At 41.4% G+C, this 17,485-nt stretch overlaps 1 protein-coding gene across 4 annotated transcripts in view; it reads right to left on the reverse strand.

The window, feature by feature from the left end:
* CWH43 (cell wall biogenesis 43 C-terminal homolog) overlaps positions 1 to 17,485 on the reverse strand; it is a 56,397-nt gene that overhangs the window by 7,326 nt on the left and 31,586 nt on the right. For 2 of the 4 annotated variants that reach the window (XM_019412319.2, XM_019412329.2), the window contains exons 10-14: positions 16,041 to 16,146; positions 14,811 to 14,946; positions 13,012 to 13,161; positions 7,546 to 7,690; positions 2,701 to 2,762 (exon numbers count right to left, since the gene is read on the reverse strand). In XM_019412319.2, coding sequence (XP_019267864.2) covers positions 2,701 to 2,762; positions 7,546 to 7,690; positions 13,012 to 13,161; positions 14,811 to 14,946; positions 16,041 to 16,146 — 599 coding nt within the window. Of the gene's footprint in view, positions 1 to 1,626; positions 1,780 to 2,700; positions 2,763 to 7,545; positions 7,691 to 13,011; positions 13,162 to 14,810; positions 14,947 to 16,040; positions 16,147 to 17,485 lie in introns of all 4 variants that reach the window. The other 2 variants (XR_008421774.1, XR_002070784.2) reach the window with 2 other exon arrangements.

The raw sequence follows: 17,485 nt of genomic DNA on the forward strand, positions 1-17,485 counted from the left end.
CTATTATGGGCACTGGTATTATAAACAGCACTTTTCCTTGGCAACTAACAATATTACAACTTCAATTTATACCTATTTCGGTCTATATCATAAACTGTTTTCTAGAAATTCCCATGAAAACAACCACTTTGATATGAATGTAAACAGAAACAATGTTTTCAATCTGATATACATGTTACAAAACTAATACTTTAGCATCTCCCTCCCCCACCTTAACCCTTTGGAAACCCCAAAATAATAGTCAACCTGTCTGTCCTGCAGCCATGTGGGTATGTTCTGGGCCTCTTAGAGTTTCTGAGTTATTAGTGTAACCAGAGTGATCCTGACATCTCAAGCATCTCCTTGTCTCACCCCAGTAAGCATATGAACCCGTAGAATTGTTCAGGACCTAATAAAGGTCACCGTTAAGTCATGGCCAAAGTTCTCAATTAGAGTCCACAGAACTTGTGACCTGCTGCCTTCCTCCCTGCCCATATACTCCCCTTACCTCTTCTCCCACCTCCATTTAGCTACACACACTCCAGCCCCACTAGCCTCACTTTTCTTCAGATACATCTGGCACTCTGTCTTTGGGCTTTTACCCTAGCTAGTCCCTGGAAGGGTCTTCTCTCAGATAGCCACATGGTCCACTGCTTTAAATCTTAGCTCCAATGTCACCTTCTCCGTAAGACCTACCCAACCCCCTACTTATAATGGCACCCCACCTCCATACTCTGGATGCTCTTTACCCTGCTCAATGTTTCCCCACCACACTCATCACTTCCTAAAATACAACATCATGGAATTATTGTGTTTCTTTCTCCTGCCAGGGTACAGATCTTTCTCTGTCTTATTTACTACTTATACCCCTGGTGTTCCGCATACATTATGTTCCACCAATACTTGTTGAATGACAAATAAGGTAAAGAACAGTTGGACATAATGGTTTGCTTTCACCAGACTATGACTCATAACTGAACAAGCCATGTCTCCAACGGGAGAGAAGCTGACCCTGTGATTCTGTGTCATCCCTAGAAGGCAACTGTTTTCTTTCATAAATGTGGACCACAGATCTTAGAAAGTTACTTAGGGGTGATCAGTTCAACATCACCCCTAACTTCACCAGGTAGCCAATGCCAGGACACCTCTGGGTGATGAAGGGCTCTGTGCGGAGGAGGGTCGAAGGCCCAGGAAGGCCCATTCATAGAAGCCCACACCAGAGTTCCCATCACTTTCCCAAGGAGGGTAGTTAGGGACCTCGGGCCAAATATCTCCAAACAGATTGTGTACTAGCAGGAGAGAGCTGTGAGCTTCGGGGACTGTCTCCAGCATGTTCCCTCCACTGAAGAACCCTGTAAGTGGAGGGACCTGTGAATCGATCCGCTGTCCACAGGATCTGTCCCCACTTACCTCTCTCATGTCACCTCCCATCTCTCTCTATTCTAGCCACGCTGGCCTCCTCACTGTTAGCAACCAACACCAGGCATGCGCCACTCAAACTTTTGTACCTGCTCTTCCCTTTGCTGGCAGTGCTCGTCACAGGATATACGCAGGTGACCTTCCTCATGTCTTCCAGGCTGCTGCCCGCCCTAAAGATCACACCACAGCCACCCCTCAGCCTGCACGCTCCATCCCCATCCTTCTTACCTGGCCTCACTCATCTTTTCGTCACATTTACCACCACCTGCCCTTCTCTTTCTTAGGTGCTTACCTTCTGTCTCCTTCCACTGGAATGTAAGCTGTATGGTAGTCAAGGGTTCTGTTTGGTTCCCGTGACAGCCTCATTGCTTAGAACAATGCCTGGCACGTAACAGGCATTTAATAAATACTTGTTGAATAAATGAGTGAATCCAAGAATAAATGACTAGTCCCTTTTTTGGTATTAAAACTGCTTCAGCTTCTTTAAAGGAAATACTACCTTCAAAACAGATTTACAAAGTTACATATTTGAATTTTAAGATCCTTCAGGTGTATTATTTTGGAATATACATACCCTAATATATGCATATGTGGATAGTATTCACTTTTTGATATGGGGTGATTTTTTATTTTTTTTATTTTTTTTTTCAACGTTTTTTATTTATTTTTGGGACAGAGAGAGACAGAGCATGAACGGGGGAGGGGCAGAGAGAGAGGGAGACACAGAATCGGAAACAGGCTCCAGGCTCCGAGCCATCAGCCCAGAGCCTGACGCGGGGCTCGAACTCACGGACCGCGAGATCGTGACCTGGCTGAAGTCGGACGCTTAACCGACTGCGCCACCCAGGCGCCCCTGGGGTGATTTTTTAAAAAATATAACTTACCTAGAGATCTCACCACAATATAGTAGTGATTCCAACAAGTGAGTTAACCTATCCCAAATTACATGATTAGAACTTGGCAAAGCTGGAATTCAACTTATTCCATGGTCCATGATGTTCCCACCATGCATACAGTCAAAACTGGGAGCATTCCTAACATGTGTTAATATGTGTTTCTCATGCTTAATAACTTACACAGTATCCTTTTTATACAATCAAGCTTAATTTACTCTGTCATTTATTCTTTCTTATATCATTAGACCATGCCTTGAAAAAATGGTTAAACTGTGTAACTAGCCAAATCAATGTTTATAAAAAGTCACAAAATGACGTCTGTAAAGTTTTTTACTTCCAGGATAGACACAAAAGATCGCAGTCATAATAGATAATAAAACAACAACAGTCAAAAACCTATGCTCACCTGATCAGCCCTCGATACATAATATATTCACACCATCTGTCTCGATCCGTGCTGTCAATATCCTACATAAAGAACAGAGAAGAGAATGTTTAAAGCATAAAAAACAGTGCTCTATTCTGAATTGCCAAGGAAATGTGTGAAGGACAGTAATAAATATGCTTTTGTGCATGCTGTTTTCTCTGCCTCACTCCTAATGATCTGTCAAGGTCCAAATTACTTATTCACCCTACAGACATTTCTGGAGCACCTACTGGGTGCCCATCTAGGCCCTCTACTGGGTGCTGGGGGTACAAAGGTGAAGGTGGTCTACAGAGAGGGTTAGGCAGGTGAATCAGCAATGCAGGCACTGGCTTCCTGTGGCTTTCCACATCCTTCATCCCAAGCAGAGTTTACCGCATCCTCATCGTTCATGCCCTGCAGTACTTTATACACACCAGCTACACCATTCTGGACAGTTATTTGTTTCTAGGTCTCCACCCTCCCCTTCCTGAGCGGAGGGACCCTTCATCACGTTGCCTCCCTGGTACTTAGCACGAAGCCTGGCATTCGGCAGGAGCTCAATCTGTGTTTGTTAAATTGAATCATTGGAAATAAACACATTTGGGGAGTAACCATGAGTCTTTTAGATGTTGAAAGCTTAAGACCGGTGTTATTTTTCATCAGAGAAGCAGAATATAAACATATTCTTTTTCTGTAATGTGGTGGGAAACTAAATATGGAGCTTTTATACTGAACAAATTTCCATCTCCTTCTTTTTAAAAACCCTATCAATAAAAAATATACGTCACTTTTGATCATTTCTCAATTTTACTATTAAAATTTAACTTAAAATATGTTTTTAAATCACTAAAAGAAAACACATTTATTACCTATTTCTTAATTTTTTTCATAAGCTTAGTGGTGAACACACAGATGCTTGTTAATCTTTACTATTATTTATATGCCACACTCAACCCATTTACATGCCTTTGCATACATGGAAAAAATTATACCACATTTTAAAAGTTAAACTTTAAAATGTTAATGATGAAAAAAGCAAATAAAATTGAAAGAGTACTGTTTGGTTTGCCTTGGAAAGAAATAAAAATTTAGTCATTCAGCTGTATATACTGGGAACCATAAACTATGAATATGTTTAACTGTCATGTTTTTTATTAGATTTTTAAAAAGATGCTGTCAAACTTTAAGACTGCAGAATTCAAATACTCATTTCTTAAAGAGAAAAATCTGTTCATCCAAGCATTTATGATTAAAACTCCTCTCCGCATTAATAAACTTCCTAATAGAAAAAGCTATATGAGAATTCACTGCCAGTCTTGACACAGCTTTTGACCATGATAGTGGTAACCAACAGAGGATTAAATAAAAATCAAATAAAATGCCTCTTCCTTAACACCATCCATATCCCTTACACACACACACACACACACACACACACACACACACACACACACACACTATACGAATTCCTTCTCTTATTAGGATGCAATTGTTTCTTAGACTTGCCCAATATGGTCATCTAACATTCTTTTATACTTTATAGACTATGTACTCACACATTTATCTTATCTGATTTCATGCGTACAGCCAGATGCACATAGTACATATACATATACAGAGCTTCCACTTCCTGAGTGCCCCCTACATACAAGGTTGAGGGCCCTGCAGACATTATCTTATATTTCATCCTCATATCCACCCTGTGATACAACAGATATTACTCTCACCACTTTACAGATGTGGCCACTGAGGCCTGGAAATTTTAAATAGCTTGCTCCCAGGTCACACAGCTGGTAAATGCGGCACCTGTTGGGCTAGTGAGACCACATGGAGAGAGAGGCCCAGCCATCGACCAGCACCAAAGCCCCAGGCATGTGGATGGGACCATCTTCGAACCCCGGCCACAGCCACCAGCTGACTACATGAGTGAACCCAGGCAAGAACAGAAAACCCACAGAATCAAAGGAGTCTTAAACTACTGTTGTTTTAAGCCACGAAGGTTTGAAGTGGTTTGTTACACAGTGTTAAGTAACCGATACGGCCTCTGACTCCACACGTATCAGGATTTCCTTTTTTTCTTCTGACCTCTCTTTAATCTCTCTTCTGAAATAATCTCCCTGGGGCACCCGGGTGGCTCAGTCGGTTGAGCTGGGGTCATGATCTTGCAGTTTGTGAGTTCAAGCCCCACATCGGGCTTGCTGCTGTGAGCTTGTCAGTGCAGAGCCCTCTTCAGATCCTCTGTCCCCCTCTCTCTGCCCTTCCCCCACTTGCGCGCTCCCCAAAATAAATACATCTTTGATAATCTCCCTTCTCTTCTCTCACCATCATCCCCATGATAGCTACATCAGTGTTTATTTATTTTAGAGAAAGAGAGAGAGAGAGAGACAGAATGCAAGCAGGGGAAGGGCAGAGAGAGAGGGAGACACAGAATCGGAAGCAGGCTCCAGGTTCTGAGCTATCAGCACAGAGCCCAACAAGGGGCTCGAACTCAGGGACTGCAAGATCATGACCTGAGCTGAAGTCAGACACCTAACCGACTGAGCCACCCAAGCACCCTGATAGCCACATTAAATGCAACTTTATCAGAGGTTCTCTTTGGCCTTCCTTTTACACTTCTCTAACTTAGTAGCCGTATCATCCACTTCCAAGGCTTCCACGATTACCTAGATGGTGGCAGTTCCTTAATCTATTTTCTAGTCCTGACTGTTCTCCTCAATTCCAAATCCATATATCCAGCTGCCTGTTGGACATCTCCATGAATATCCCACAGATGCCTTGAGTTAGCCTAGAGCTAAATTTATTATCATCTTTGCAAAGCTCTTCTTCCTTCAGTATTCTCTTTAATAACGTCACCATCATAAACCCTCTGACCAAAGCCAAAATCAGGGGTCCATCTTGACTCCACTTCCTGCTTTATCCATTGTCACAGAGATTCACTCATCTCCCCGATATCTCACTGTATTTTTCCCCAGCTTGTAGTATTTTTAGCTGCTGGGTGTATCATCAAGATTTAAGAGTGTACCTCCTGACTTCTTATACATCCAGTCAATGAAATGTAAGTCTGGTGTTGGAAGTCAGTTTCCTGGAATTTGCACTCTTAGCCCCTTCTTAATCCCTTCCTCTATCTTGCTAGCTAGAACATGGATGCTGCCATCGTGGACCATGAGGCAAATTTGGGAATAGAAACCTTGTAAAGTGATGCCACAGGATAGAAGGAACACATTCCTGAAACCATGGAGTGCACCAGAACTGGATCACCTGCCCAGAATTTTACATAAAGAAATACAGTAGTAAAAAATATTTTAAAAAAATTTAAGGGGCACCTGGGTGGCTCAGTCAGTTAAGCATCCGACTTTAGCTCAGGTCATGATCTCGCGGTTGTTGAGTACAAGCCTCGCATCAGGCTCTGTGCTGACAGCTCAGAGCCTGGAGCCTGCTTCAGATTCTGAGTCTCCCTCTCTCTCTGTCCCTCCCTTGCTCAGGCTTTGTCTCTTTCTCTCAAAAAAAAAATTTAAATATTAAAAAAATAAATAAATAAGGGGGGCCCTAGTGGCTCAGTTGGTTAATCATCTGACTTCGGCTCAGGTCATGATCTCACAGTTCGTGAGTTTGAGCCCTACATCAGTCTCTATGCTGACAGCAGGGAGCCTGGAGCCTGCTTCGGATTCTGGGTCTCCCTCTCTCTCTGCTCCTCCCCTGCTTGTGCACGTTTTTATCTCTCTCTCTCATTCTCTCTCTCTCTCAAAAATAAAAATCAAAAAAAATTTTTAAACATGTTTAGAAAAATAAAAATTAAAAAAAAGAAATACAGTTCTCTGCTATTTAAGCCACAGTAGAAACCCTATTCATACTATGCTCTTTCTCATATCTTTCCAAGCACTTGGTAAAATAGGTAAGCTTTTTTCTCTGCAAATATCTCAAGAAGATGAAATTGAAAACAAAAGGTAAAGGACCAAGAAATCTACACAGGACTTAATGGAATATACCAATTATATTTCTCATTATAAGTCACTGCATTTATTAGCATTCTAGTGTATGTATGTCTCAAGGATTTGATTTGTGTGTCAGTTCCCCAGAGCATGATTATATCTGGGTACACTGACAAATTCAGGTTTTGGACCCAAACAGGTAAGGACTAAATTCAGTTAGTGAGGCCCTATATGGCTGATCAGCCAGCCTCTCTATATATTTCATTCTATCTTTTACACTCAACATCATAATTAACTTGCATAATGTGTCAGATTATAGTTCCTAAACATGGCTACGATAACCCACTTTCCATATGGTATTCTCATAAAGTGACTTTGATTCTCCTCCCATGGAGATGATGGGATTTCTGTTTCTCCTCCTTGAATGTGAGCAGGCTTCTGATGATGGCAGAGGTCACACTATGTAACTCAAGGCTAGGTCATACAAGGCAATACAACTTCTTCCTGGTTCTCTTTGAAACACACTCTGAGAACCCAGCCATCTGCAGGGAGGAAGCCCAAGTTAGCCCATGGAGAGAACCCAGGACCCCGCACCCAAAGCCTGAACTGGGCTCCTGGTCAACAGCCAACAGCAACTTGCCCCCTGTGAGTCATCTGCAAAGTGGATCCTCCAGTCCTCAGTTGAGCCACATCTCTGTATGAAGCACAGATAGGCTATGCCCTCCCAGCCCTGTCCAAACTGCAGATCTGTGAGCAACCGAGGACTGCTGCCGTTTAAAGCCCCTATGTTTCTTGGTTTTCTACGCAGCAGTATATAATCAGAACACATATTAAATTGTTGCACTGGGGTTTTTTTTTAACGTGAAGAAGAAACATTTTAGTTAGGAAATCAGAAATCCTATTAAGATTATGTTACCTTCACATTGCCGTGTTCAATGAGCTGTGTATAATCCCTGGAACCAGGTGCTGAAGTGATATATCCCAGAAATATCACTTGATTAGAGCTGCTTTTCAGTAGTTTTGAAACAGCAATAGCCTGAAGTTTCCTGTCAAGGTCATCTCTAAAATGCAAAAAAAATGTACTTCTTAAAAAAATGTACTTCGTCATTGTACTTGCGAGACCATTTTTTAAAAGCACTAGGTATCTAAGTTCCCAAAGAGGATCTTCAAACAGTACACAACCCGAGTGATTCCTACTTGGGACAAATGACTGAATGTTATGCCAATGAACAAGACAGAGACCCAGTGCTTCAGCTGGGTAGGCTGACAGACTTTGGACTAAGAACATCATCTCTCCCCACAAACTAGTTGGAGTCAAGTTGATTTAAATACCTATTCTAAACTAGCATTTGCTCAACTTTTCATCAGAAGATGTTATGTCAGTAATCTGAGACCTGATCACCAGTATTACAGCTAAAGACTAGGAGGTAATAACAATAATAATAATAATAATAATAATAATAATAATAAAATAGAATTTAAAAAGAGCAAGAGGTACTGGTAAGAGAGAGAATTCTAACACTCACAGAGCACACCAGGCTTATGTAACCTACTCAGCTCCATCGACTGAACACTTACTAAAAGCCTCCCGAGTTTCTCCTGGTCAAATCCTGGCTAAACATGAGGCTTCTATTAGTCTAAGCACTGCTGATGTGTAACTGAGATAATTAGGTAGGTACATCATGCTTTTGAGGGTTTTACAGTTGGTCTGTTTGGGGAAAAATAGGGATATCATATTTGACATGATCCAGCCAGGAAACCTGAAACCACTCTAGGTGTTTCAAACAGGGTGAATTTAATATAGGAAACTGGTTACCTAGCTGATAGGAAGCAAAACAGGAATCAGTGAGGCAACCAGAGTTTAGCAACCAGTACCACTTGTTGGGCTAGAGGTACAACAATAGGAGATGATATTCCCAGCGTCTGCAAGCCAGCCATGGAGGAGGCAGCCCAGAGGTTGCTGGGGCTATGTAAGGAGGAGTTAGAGTCACAGGAGAGACTCAGCTGCAGCCAGAAACAATAGAGAAAGCAGAGAGAGACAATGAGAAACACCTCTTCTTCTCTCCTCCTCCTGCTCTCCAGCCTTGCACTAATGTCTTCCATTAGCTAAACCTACCCAGCAGCCAGAAGGCAACAGACTCTGGGAAATGTGGTTCCCTGTGATGTGTAGCCAAGAGGGACACGAGCCAGGAATGGATCCAAGAGCAAATAGGCAGCAGAACCAACACAGGCATTTATAGAGAAAAGTAGCTAATAAATGACTGTTCAGTAAAAAAACAGACAAAAAACAGTGACAAAGGCAGACAGACATCACCAAGTACTGAGAATATTGGAGAAACATCATTGATGTAGGAAGGTAGGATCTGAAGGCAGAACTAAGCTTAGATAAGAATGTATAGACAGCTGAGTGCCATTCAAAGATGCCTTAAGAAATAAAAGAGTGAAAAGAATGACCATTTATTAAATATCTTTGATACTGAATATTCACAATAACTGCAAGGCAGGCATTAGCTCTATTTTTTTTTATATATTAAATATAATTTATTTTCAAATTGGTGTCCATACAACACCCAGTGCTCATCATTAGCTCTATTTTTAAATGAGATTAAGTAACACGCCTATGGTTATTTTCCAACTGCCCTGTCTGGATCTGTTCTCAGTCCTTCTCTGTGCCCTGAGAAGATAACCCAGGCAGATTTCATGTCCTGGGCTCCCTTTTCTGCTGATTTCCAGTTAGGTTTGGTCAACTACAGGCACAAGTAGGAGATAAAAAGGAGAGAGAAGTTGTGGTATTTCTTCCCCATTAGCTGCATTCTTTTTGCCTGTGGCCCCTCTTCCTGAATACTATAGTATCTCTTATCTCTTCTTTTGATCCTTCCAGCCTCTTGGCAAATAGTCCCTTTTTTAGGTCTGCAGTGAATTCTGTTCCTTCTGATACACACAACTGGGATTCAAATCTGGTCTAGAGAATTCCAAGGTCACTGTACCATTAGAGAATTCCAAGGTCACTGTACCATAGATAGTGTTTTCATACAAATATATTAGCTATATATTGGAAAATAATCTATGAATTTGGTTTCATATTTTCTCAGTCGATAAATTTTATCCAGTGATGATAATAAAAATAAATAGTATATGTATGAGTATAAAGAAAGGAGAGGAAAGGAGATGGGGGAGAGAGAGGGAGAGAGCAAGAGAGAGAACACATTTTATATTTCCTTATCAGTTAATATGTGATCAGCCCCAAAACCCTATAATGTGGGCTGGAAAAAATAATTTCATCCAATTCAGAAATAAAAGGACTGGAACTCACTGAGGTTATGTTACAGCAGGACCAAAAGTATAACTACAGACTACCGGTTCTGCACTCTTTCTTCTTTGCACGTTTATGATGTTACAGAAAACAAAGTGGTGATGAACTGGTGGCTCAGTTAATTACATAAAATAACATTGATTTTAGTTATGGTGTATACCTAAATGCTTCTAAGGAATGCTGCTATTTCCTATTTATTGGTTGTAAAGAGGTATTTGTGTAGTCAATAATTTTAAAAATCCTGTTGAATCAGCTAACAACATGCATAAGCATTCCGTAATTCATTCCTAATATGACTTCGTGTTTATATGCCACAATCAGTAGCGAACGAAATCTCTAAATATTTATTCACAGTAAGAATTTTGTATCTAGTATTGTAGAAAACAAAGGCAAATGAAAATATGTAATGATGGCTTCACAAATCCTTCAATGTATGAACATCTTCATGTCACCTGTTGGAAGGCTACAGGGTTCACGGACAGGGCTTCTAAGGAGTGACACAGAACTGTGGCTCTAAGGGGAAAGACTGCAACTAGCACCGTGCCTGGGACACGGCAGATGCTTGATCTGCGTTTGATGAATTCTTTTTTTAGCTGCCCAACAGACCTTACATTTAGGGTTATCTGATTTGGTTCAATAACAATGGCCAGTATTAATGGAGCACTTGCTGTATTCATGTAGTTTGCATGAGATAATATTTAATTCTCACAAGAACCCTATAATGGATTATTGCCCCTGATTTACAAATGAGAAAACTGATGCCCAAGGTGATTAAATAACCTGGTGAAGAATACACCTTCAGTTAGTACTCAAACCAGATTGTCTGATTCCAAGCTCTGGAATTTCATGCTTTTAACCACTCAAACACACCGCCTCCCTGCCTGGTGCTACATGTCCTCAGTAAATGTTAGCTAGCTTTGTCACTGCTGTCATTGTCATTGTATATGTGTGTGTGTGTGTGTGTGTGTGTGTGTGTATTATTAAATCAAGTGAATAAGTGAGAACATGTGAAAAGTGTGGTTTTGATTAGAGAGCTTTAAATATGCACTTAATAGAGGGTGCCTGGAAGGCTCAGTTGGTTAAGCGGTTAAACATCTAACTCTTGGTTTTGGCTCAGGTCATGATCTCACAGTTCGTGGGTTCAAACCCCAAGTTTGGCTCTGTGTTGACAGTGCAGAACCTGCATGGGATTCTCTCTCTCTCTCTCTCTCTCTCTCTCTCTCTCTCTCTCTCTGCCCCTCTCCCCTGCTAGTGCTTGCTCTCGAAGTTTAAAAAATTTTTTTAAAAATATGTAGTTAATAGAAAGTTAGAAAAGGTAATCCTTTCCTCCTCTTTTCCAAACACATTCTGAGGGCTATCTTTAGTCTTCTCTTTCAAGTCTATTCTTTACATGTTGGAGGTTGGAGGGGGTTGAAGAGGGCAAGGGGGAAAAGCAAAGGAAAAATGGGAAGGACTTTATTCAACTGTTTCTCAGGTTAAGACCTTGCAACTTTAATCATAAAAGTGCTATTCTTTAAAAGCTAAACCCAGGGCAATTTAAGGTCAGTGGAATGACTTTGGAATGCCTGTGCTTGCTACATGAAAATTATTGAGAGAAACAGAGGCATTTCTTCAAATAGCTTTCTAAAGAGACATGGACCATCATCTATATCATCTGTCCTCTGAACACCTTTTTTATTTCTAAGACAAGCAAGAGTCTGGTGAGTGAATGGTTCACATAATTACATTTGGATGGTTTGTTTATATTGCTAAGTCTGATTTCGTTCAGAAAATATTCAAGTATACCTTCACAGAGCCACATGATGCTGTGAGAAAAAAGCGAGGTAACAGGAAAATAAAGGTAGCAGACACATTAGTTTTGTTTAGGTGAAACTTATAGTACAACCATGTTGTTCTAATGTACTGTATGTCACTTCAAAGCTCTGTGGCCTCTTGTCATGAACGTGGATAGGACCTATATGCCCTGTATTATAGCACTTTATGTTACCGTTTTCAATTATTATTACAGAATGTTTAGTATGGCAGAGTACAAATTATATACTTTTATCTTTGCTTTTATATTACATTGTTAGCATCATTCATGATTTATTCAGTACTAAGTCACTGGTTGTAAATGTTATCTTTTGGGGATAAAATTCATTCCCCATTCCTCATGTCTCCTTATAGAAGGACTTGCTTAGAAAACCATGTCTGGCCTCTATCTCCCACCTTTTACACTTGGGGAAAACTTTCCTAACTAGTTGAGTTTGGCAGAATTAACTGGGCATGCTTGTCTCAAGTCCTTCCTCTCTCTTCTCCTTGGAGCCTGCCAGTTTGCAGACAGGGTATTTCTGGGATATTCTCTCTACCAAGGGGAGAGTTTGACAAGGCAGACATTGCACCTGCTGGTGGGTCGGCTGCTTTGGGGCAGTTTCATGTATTGTTGGCGGATGAATTAGCAGGTGCACATAGACACAACTAAGCCATGCCATCCACATAAATTTATCAGAATTAAGAGATACTTTGATGTCCCTGCCAAATTCCTCTACCTACCCATCAGTGGACTCTGAAAACATGAGGAAAACGGAGTATCATTTAGTACCCTCAAATCCTAACAGTACTTCCAACTGTAATAATCCTGTAGGAAAAGAATATTTCATTTTTCTGTAGTCCGGTTTACCACATGGTCCCAAGTACATGCAGGCTCTGAGTTACGTCTACCTAATGCCTCATTGGGTGACACTCTCAGACTAGTCATCTAACCTCTCTCAGTCCACAGTCTTTATCTGTAAAATGGGGCTATAATGGTACTAACATTATACAGAGTAAAGACTAAATGCAATAATGTACTTAGCACAGCACCTGCTCGGCCACTGCTGGCTAACACAGCCATCATTGCTGCCCCGTACCATCTCTAAGGACCACCCACAAATGTTTTATGCTTCATTTTTTAAAACCAGCTACATAAGGAAAAATACTTAGGGAGGAAAAAAAAAAAAAAAAAGAAAAGTCACTGCTTTGAAATCAAAGTAATGTACTAATAATATTTCTTGGCATTTGTGTACTATTAGAAAGACCAAAGAAACCCACTCATGATTCCCAAAGTGTGTCACGACAAAATCCACCAGTTTGTCCGAGATGTTAACAGTCATTGTTATAGCTGGTGCGATCTCGCCCTCTGGTGATGGAAGAAGGTGATGCTCTGACTTCACAATCGGGTATCGGGACAAAACCATAATCCTGCATTGGAATGAAAAGAAACATGTGCATCATTATTGGTCCCACCATATCATGGAGACAGGACTAAGCACATGTGTTAAAAAGGGATGTGCTCAAAGCACTAATATGGCTGTCTGAGACAATACATTGCGTCTCTGCTATTTAGCATGTCTCTTTATGTCGCTAAGCACAATGCCATCAACTCTGTTTTATTAAATACTATGGAGACACAAAAAGGGCTGAATTAGCAATACACAAAATCTATTTTCCTTAAGTTGATACTCTGGCAACATATTTGCATAAATAGTTCTAATATTAATCAACACATTTGGGAATGTACAATCTTGCCAGCAAGGACACAAAGTAACAATTTACAAAATTAGGAATTATAAACTGTCCAAAAAAGATATGAAAACATGTTCTACCTCACTCTACGTCAAAGAACTATATATAAAAAGGATGAGCAGAGCTCAGACCTCAGCCAGGTCTCTTCCCTGGTCCCTGGCTGCATGTACTCTCTCTGGCCCCTCATGGAGCCCCTCCAACAGGATGACCTCTACAGTGATGTCACCTGAATCTGTGCACATGTCCAGCTTATCCTGTCCCACTTGGCCCTCCACGCTGCACAGAACATCCTACTAGATGTCACTTGACTGTCCAGAGGCATCTCAAATTTAGCACAATCTGTCTGCTCTGCCTAGTTGTCCCCGTCCCATTAAACAACAACATGTCCTATCAGGTATTTGGGTAACAAACATAGATGCTGTCTTTTATCACTTCCTGGCCCCTGACATCTAAACCATCAGTAAGTCCTGTCAGCTCTGTTCCAAAGTAGGTCTTAAATTTGCCCACCCCCCTCCTCCCCATGACCACGGCTCCTACTGCCATCTCTCATCTGTGCTAGTGCACCTACCTCATCACCTGTCTCCCTGCTCGCTCCCATCCTTGCCCCCAACAAGCTGTTCTAGGAACAGCCAGAAGGATCTTTTTGAAATGTAAATCAGATCAGATGGCTCCCATTTAAAACGCAGCCAATGGCTTCCCGTCAAAATTGAATTCCTCAGTCCCCAGCAGGGATTATGTGACTTTCTAAGATCAGGGGCCTGCCCTTGACCTCATCTCTTACTGGTTCCCCCTCAGTCCCCACATTCAGGCCCACCAAGCCTAACCCTGCCTCAAGTCTTTGCACTGGCAGTTCCCTCAGCACTGCCCACGGCTAGGTCCTGGGTCCTCCTCATGGTGAGTCTGCAGAGAGACCTTCCTGACCATCCCTCAGCATCCCCTGCCCCTCCTACCCAGTCATGTTCCTTTTCTACATAGCACTTATCACGATTTCAAATTCCTATTTATTTCCATGTGTACATATTGATTTTCTGTTTCTTCACACCAGAATGTAAGCCCTGTGAGGACAGCATCCAGGTCAGACACACTTAGCGCTGTAAACCTCAGCTCCTACACTGAATGGTTTATAATGCTGAAGAACTGAAAATATCCAGCAGCCGGGCCACCATGAAAAATGATCACAGAATACGCTATCTTCGGCACCTTCTCATCCCTCCCAGGAAGCACCCCTAAGGCATATTCATAGGACAAAGGAATGAGAACATCAACCTTCCGCTCTAAGCCCAAGCTTCCTGGTCTTCAGGGCTGTGTTCCCAAAGTACACTCACCCCCACGTGTGATCCCTTGTGCTTGGGCCAAAGTCGGTATAGAAACCCAACTTCTCCCCTAGCCACATGGTTAAGTCATTGTTCCCAATATAGGGCTTAGAAGCATCACTCTCCAAAATTGTTATGAAATCTGCACCTATTCAGAAAAAAAAAAAAAAAAGTATGTAGTGATTAACCACAGCTGTGCAAAAACAGTTAGTAAAACTTTCTTCTTCAACCCTTTGCCTTTCCTCATAAATCAAAAAACAAAGTAGTTTCTAATGAGTCACTAAAGTGAAATGCGTCAGACCTGAGCCATAAGAGGAGTTTTCCCATGTTTAGAATGTAATTAAAACATGGGACACCTGGAGAAAACACAGAAAAGGATGAAAATGTATCTTTTACATTTTCAAATATTTTTAACATCTTTCCCAAGATTTCCCAAGATTTCAAATAAGCATAATGTTTGTTTCAAATACGCAACTTATGTTCAGAAATACAAAGTGGTATGTAACGGCATTTTATTCCTGGGAAAACACTTCCATGGTATTGGCACAGAAGTAAGTTTACTGGTTTTCTCTGACTCGGACCAGCTGCCCCCAGGGCCTATAGTCAAGAAGAAAGGCCACGGAAATTCCTTACTGGCAGTAGAATCATATAGACTCTCAGCATAAGTATGTCTCAGGGGACATACTTATCATTAGGAGCAACCAGAACAGTTTAGACCTTCACGAACCTTGCTCCACGTTCCACAAAGTTGATCTAAGAACCAAATACCCGCACCTTTTAAAGGATTCTTCATAAAAAGAGGCGCACCCCAGGGCACAGAAACTTAAAAACTGGCCCTTAGGCTCTTGAAAGCAATGTGCTTCCCAAATGAGCCCTCACTCTGACCCATTCTGCCTTTTGATCCGACTGCTTTCGGGTCCCCCACAGTGGGTCCCCCACAGTGGGTCCCCAAGCAACAGAAAGCACCAGGAAGAGTATCTCTTGGAGCAGGGGCCTGACAAGAATTCCCTGCAGATACTCAGTGTGAGGCTTTGTTCAGGATCAACTAAATTGACTGCTCTCAAAGACAGATGTGGTTATGGTAGCTTAATCCTTCTGCAGCTGCCTACCAAAATGAAGCCTTTTTACGAGATTAGTTTATGATCCAGCAAAGCCTCCTCCTGTTCCTTATGATCTCGTTCAAAATAAAAATAACAGCAGTGGTTTCTCAAAACCTGGAACTAATTCCGGTAAAAGGCTTACCTGTTTGACTGAGCAGCTGAGCCGATCCTTCTAGATTGGACCATCCTTCATTGTCATAGCCAAACCGAAAAGGCCAGATGGCAGCAGAGACCTCTGTGGCTGGTCCCTGAGGAGTAATTTTAATGGTAATTTACAATGACTAGGAACAATGGCGGTTCCAATCACCCAGCTTTCTCCACCTCTCTCTACCAAAATTCGTATTTCAGCAAAGGAATTTTCTTGGTGAATTTTCCCACATTTAATTCTTAAAACAGGGAGCTATTTGCTAGGTGATATTCTAATAATAAATCTTCTATGAGCTTCCAGCTTAAGCTTGGAAGTGAGGAGGAATATTTGGAAAGTGAGCATTTATAATAAGCATCATTTATAATAGCAAAAAATTAGAAGCAACCTGGCTGTTGTTTCAATAGGAAAAATAGGAAAATGGATAAATAAATGGTGTCACAGACCTACAATGGAATACTACCCAGCCCTAATAAATGAGTCAGGGATGAATCTCATAAAAGTGATTTTAAGTAATAAGTTGCAGAATGTATATGTCAAATGTCATAGAGGTGAAGTTGAAAACACGGAACAAACGATACTGCCTGGGGTTATCTCATAGGTAAGCACAATATAAAGAAATGTATGAAAAATGATAAACACCATATTCCAGACAGAGGTAACCCTTGCACAGGAGAAGAATGAGATCACAGAGGGATATACAGAGTCCTTCCACGTATTTGTAAAGCAGCCTGCTGATTCTGAGTTATACATATTGTTACTCCTCTACGGCACTGACAAAGCCAATATTCAGGAGCACAGCCGCCTTTGAGAGTTCATCTTTTGGGCTCATGGGCTCAGTCAGAGAATCACTGCCCAACCCTCACCATCCATCTTAAGCAAATACCTCACTGATCTATAACAGGGATCCTGAGAAATAGTATGGCTGCATTAGAACAAATGTATCACCGCAACTGGAAAAGCAACTTCGAGTGAACCATACAGGTTGAAGTTGGGAGGATGATTTAAGTAGCAACCTCTTGCAACGGAATGCCACCATGTAAACACTGGTGACTTGGTATGCTACCAGCAGTAAGCTGGGCTTTTCATCTTCATATAAGGAAAATTATTCAGTTTAGTGAATGTCATATAAAGAGAAAGGAGCCATCATCAGGGATTTCAAGAGGCATGATTATATTCATTAAACTATCCCTTTTCATGTAACTATGTAACTATAATTAACTCTGGATTTCACCACTCCAAAACCTATTATTCTCTCATTCTTCCCATGTCAGTAAACGCCACCACCCTCCATCCAGTTGCTCAAGCCAAAGACATCAAAGTCATTCTTGATTTCTTCCTTCTCTTTATCGAGCAACATCTAATCCATCAGTAAATCCTGTCAACTCTTTCAGAATACCCTTGACTCTGGAACAACACGAGAGTTAGGGGCTCTGTCTCCC

The sequence above is a fragment of the Panthera pardus genome, unplaced genomic scaffold (genome assembly GCF_024362965.1).
Source record: "Panthera pardus isolate Hobbes unplaced genomic scaffold, ASM2436296v1 HiC_scaffold_13, whole genome shotgun sequence".
NCBI classification, from domain to species: Eukaryota; Metazoa; Chordata; class Mammalia; order Carnivora; family Felidae; genus Panthera; species Panthera pardus.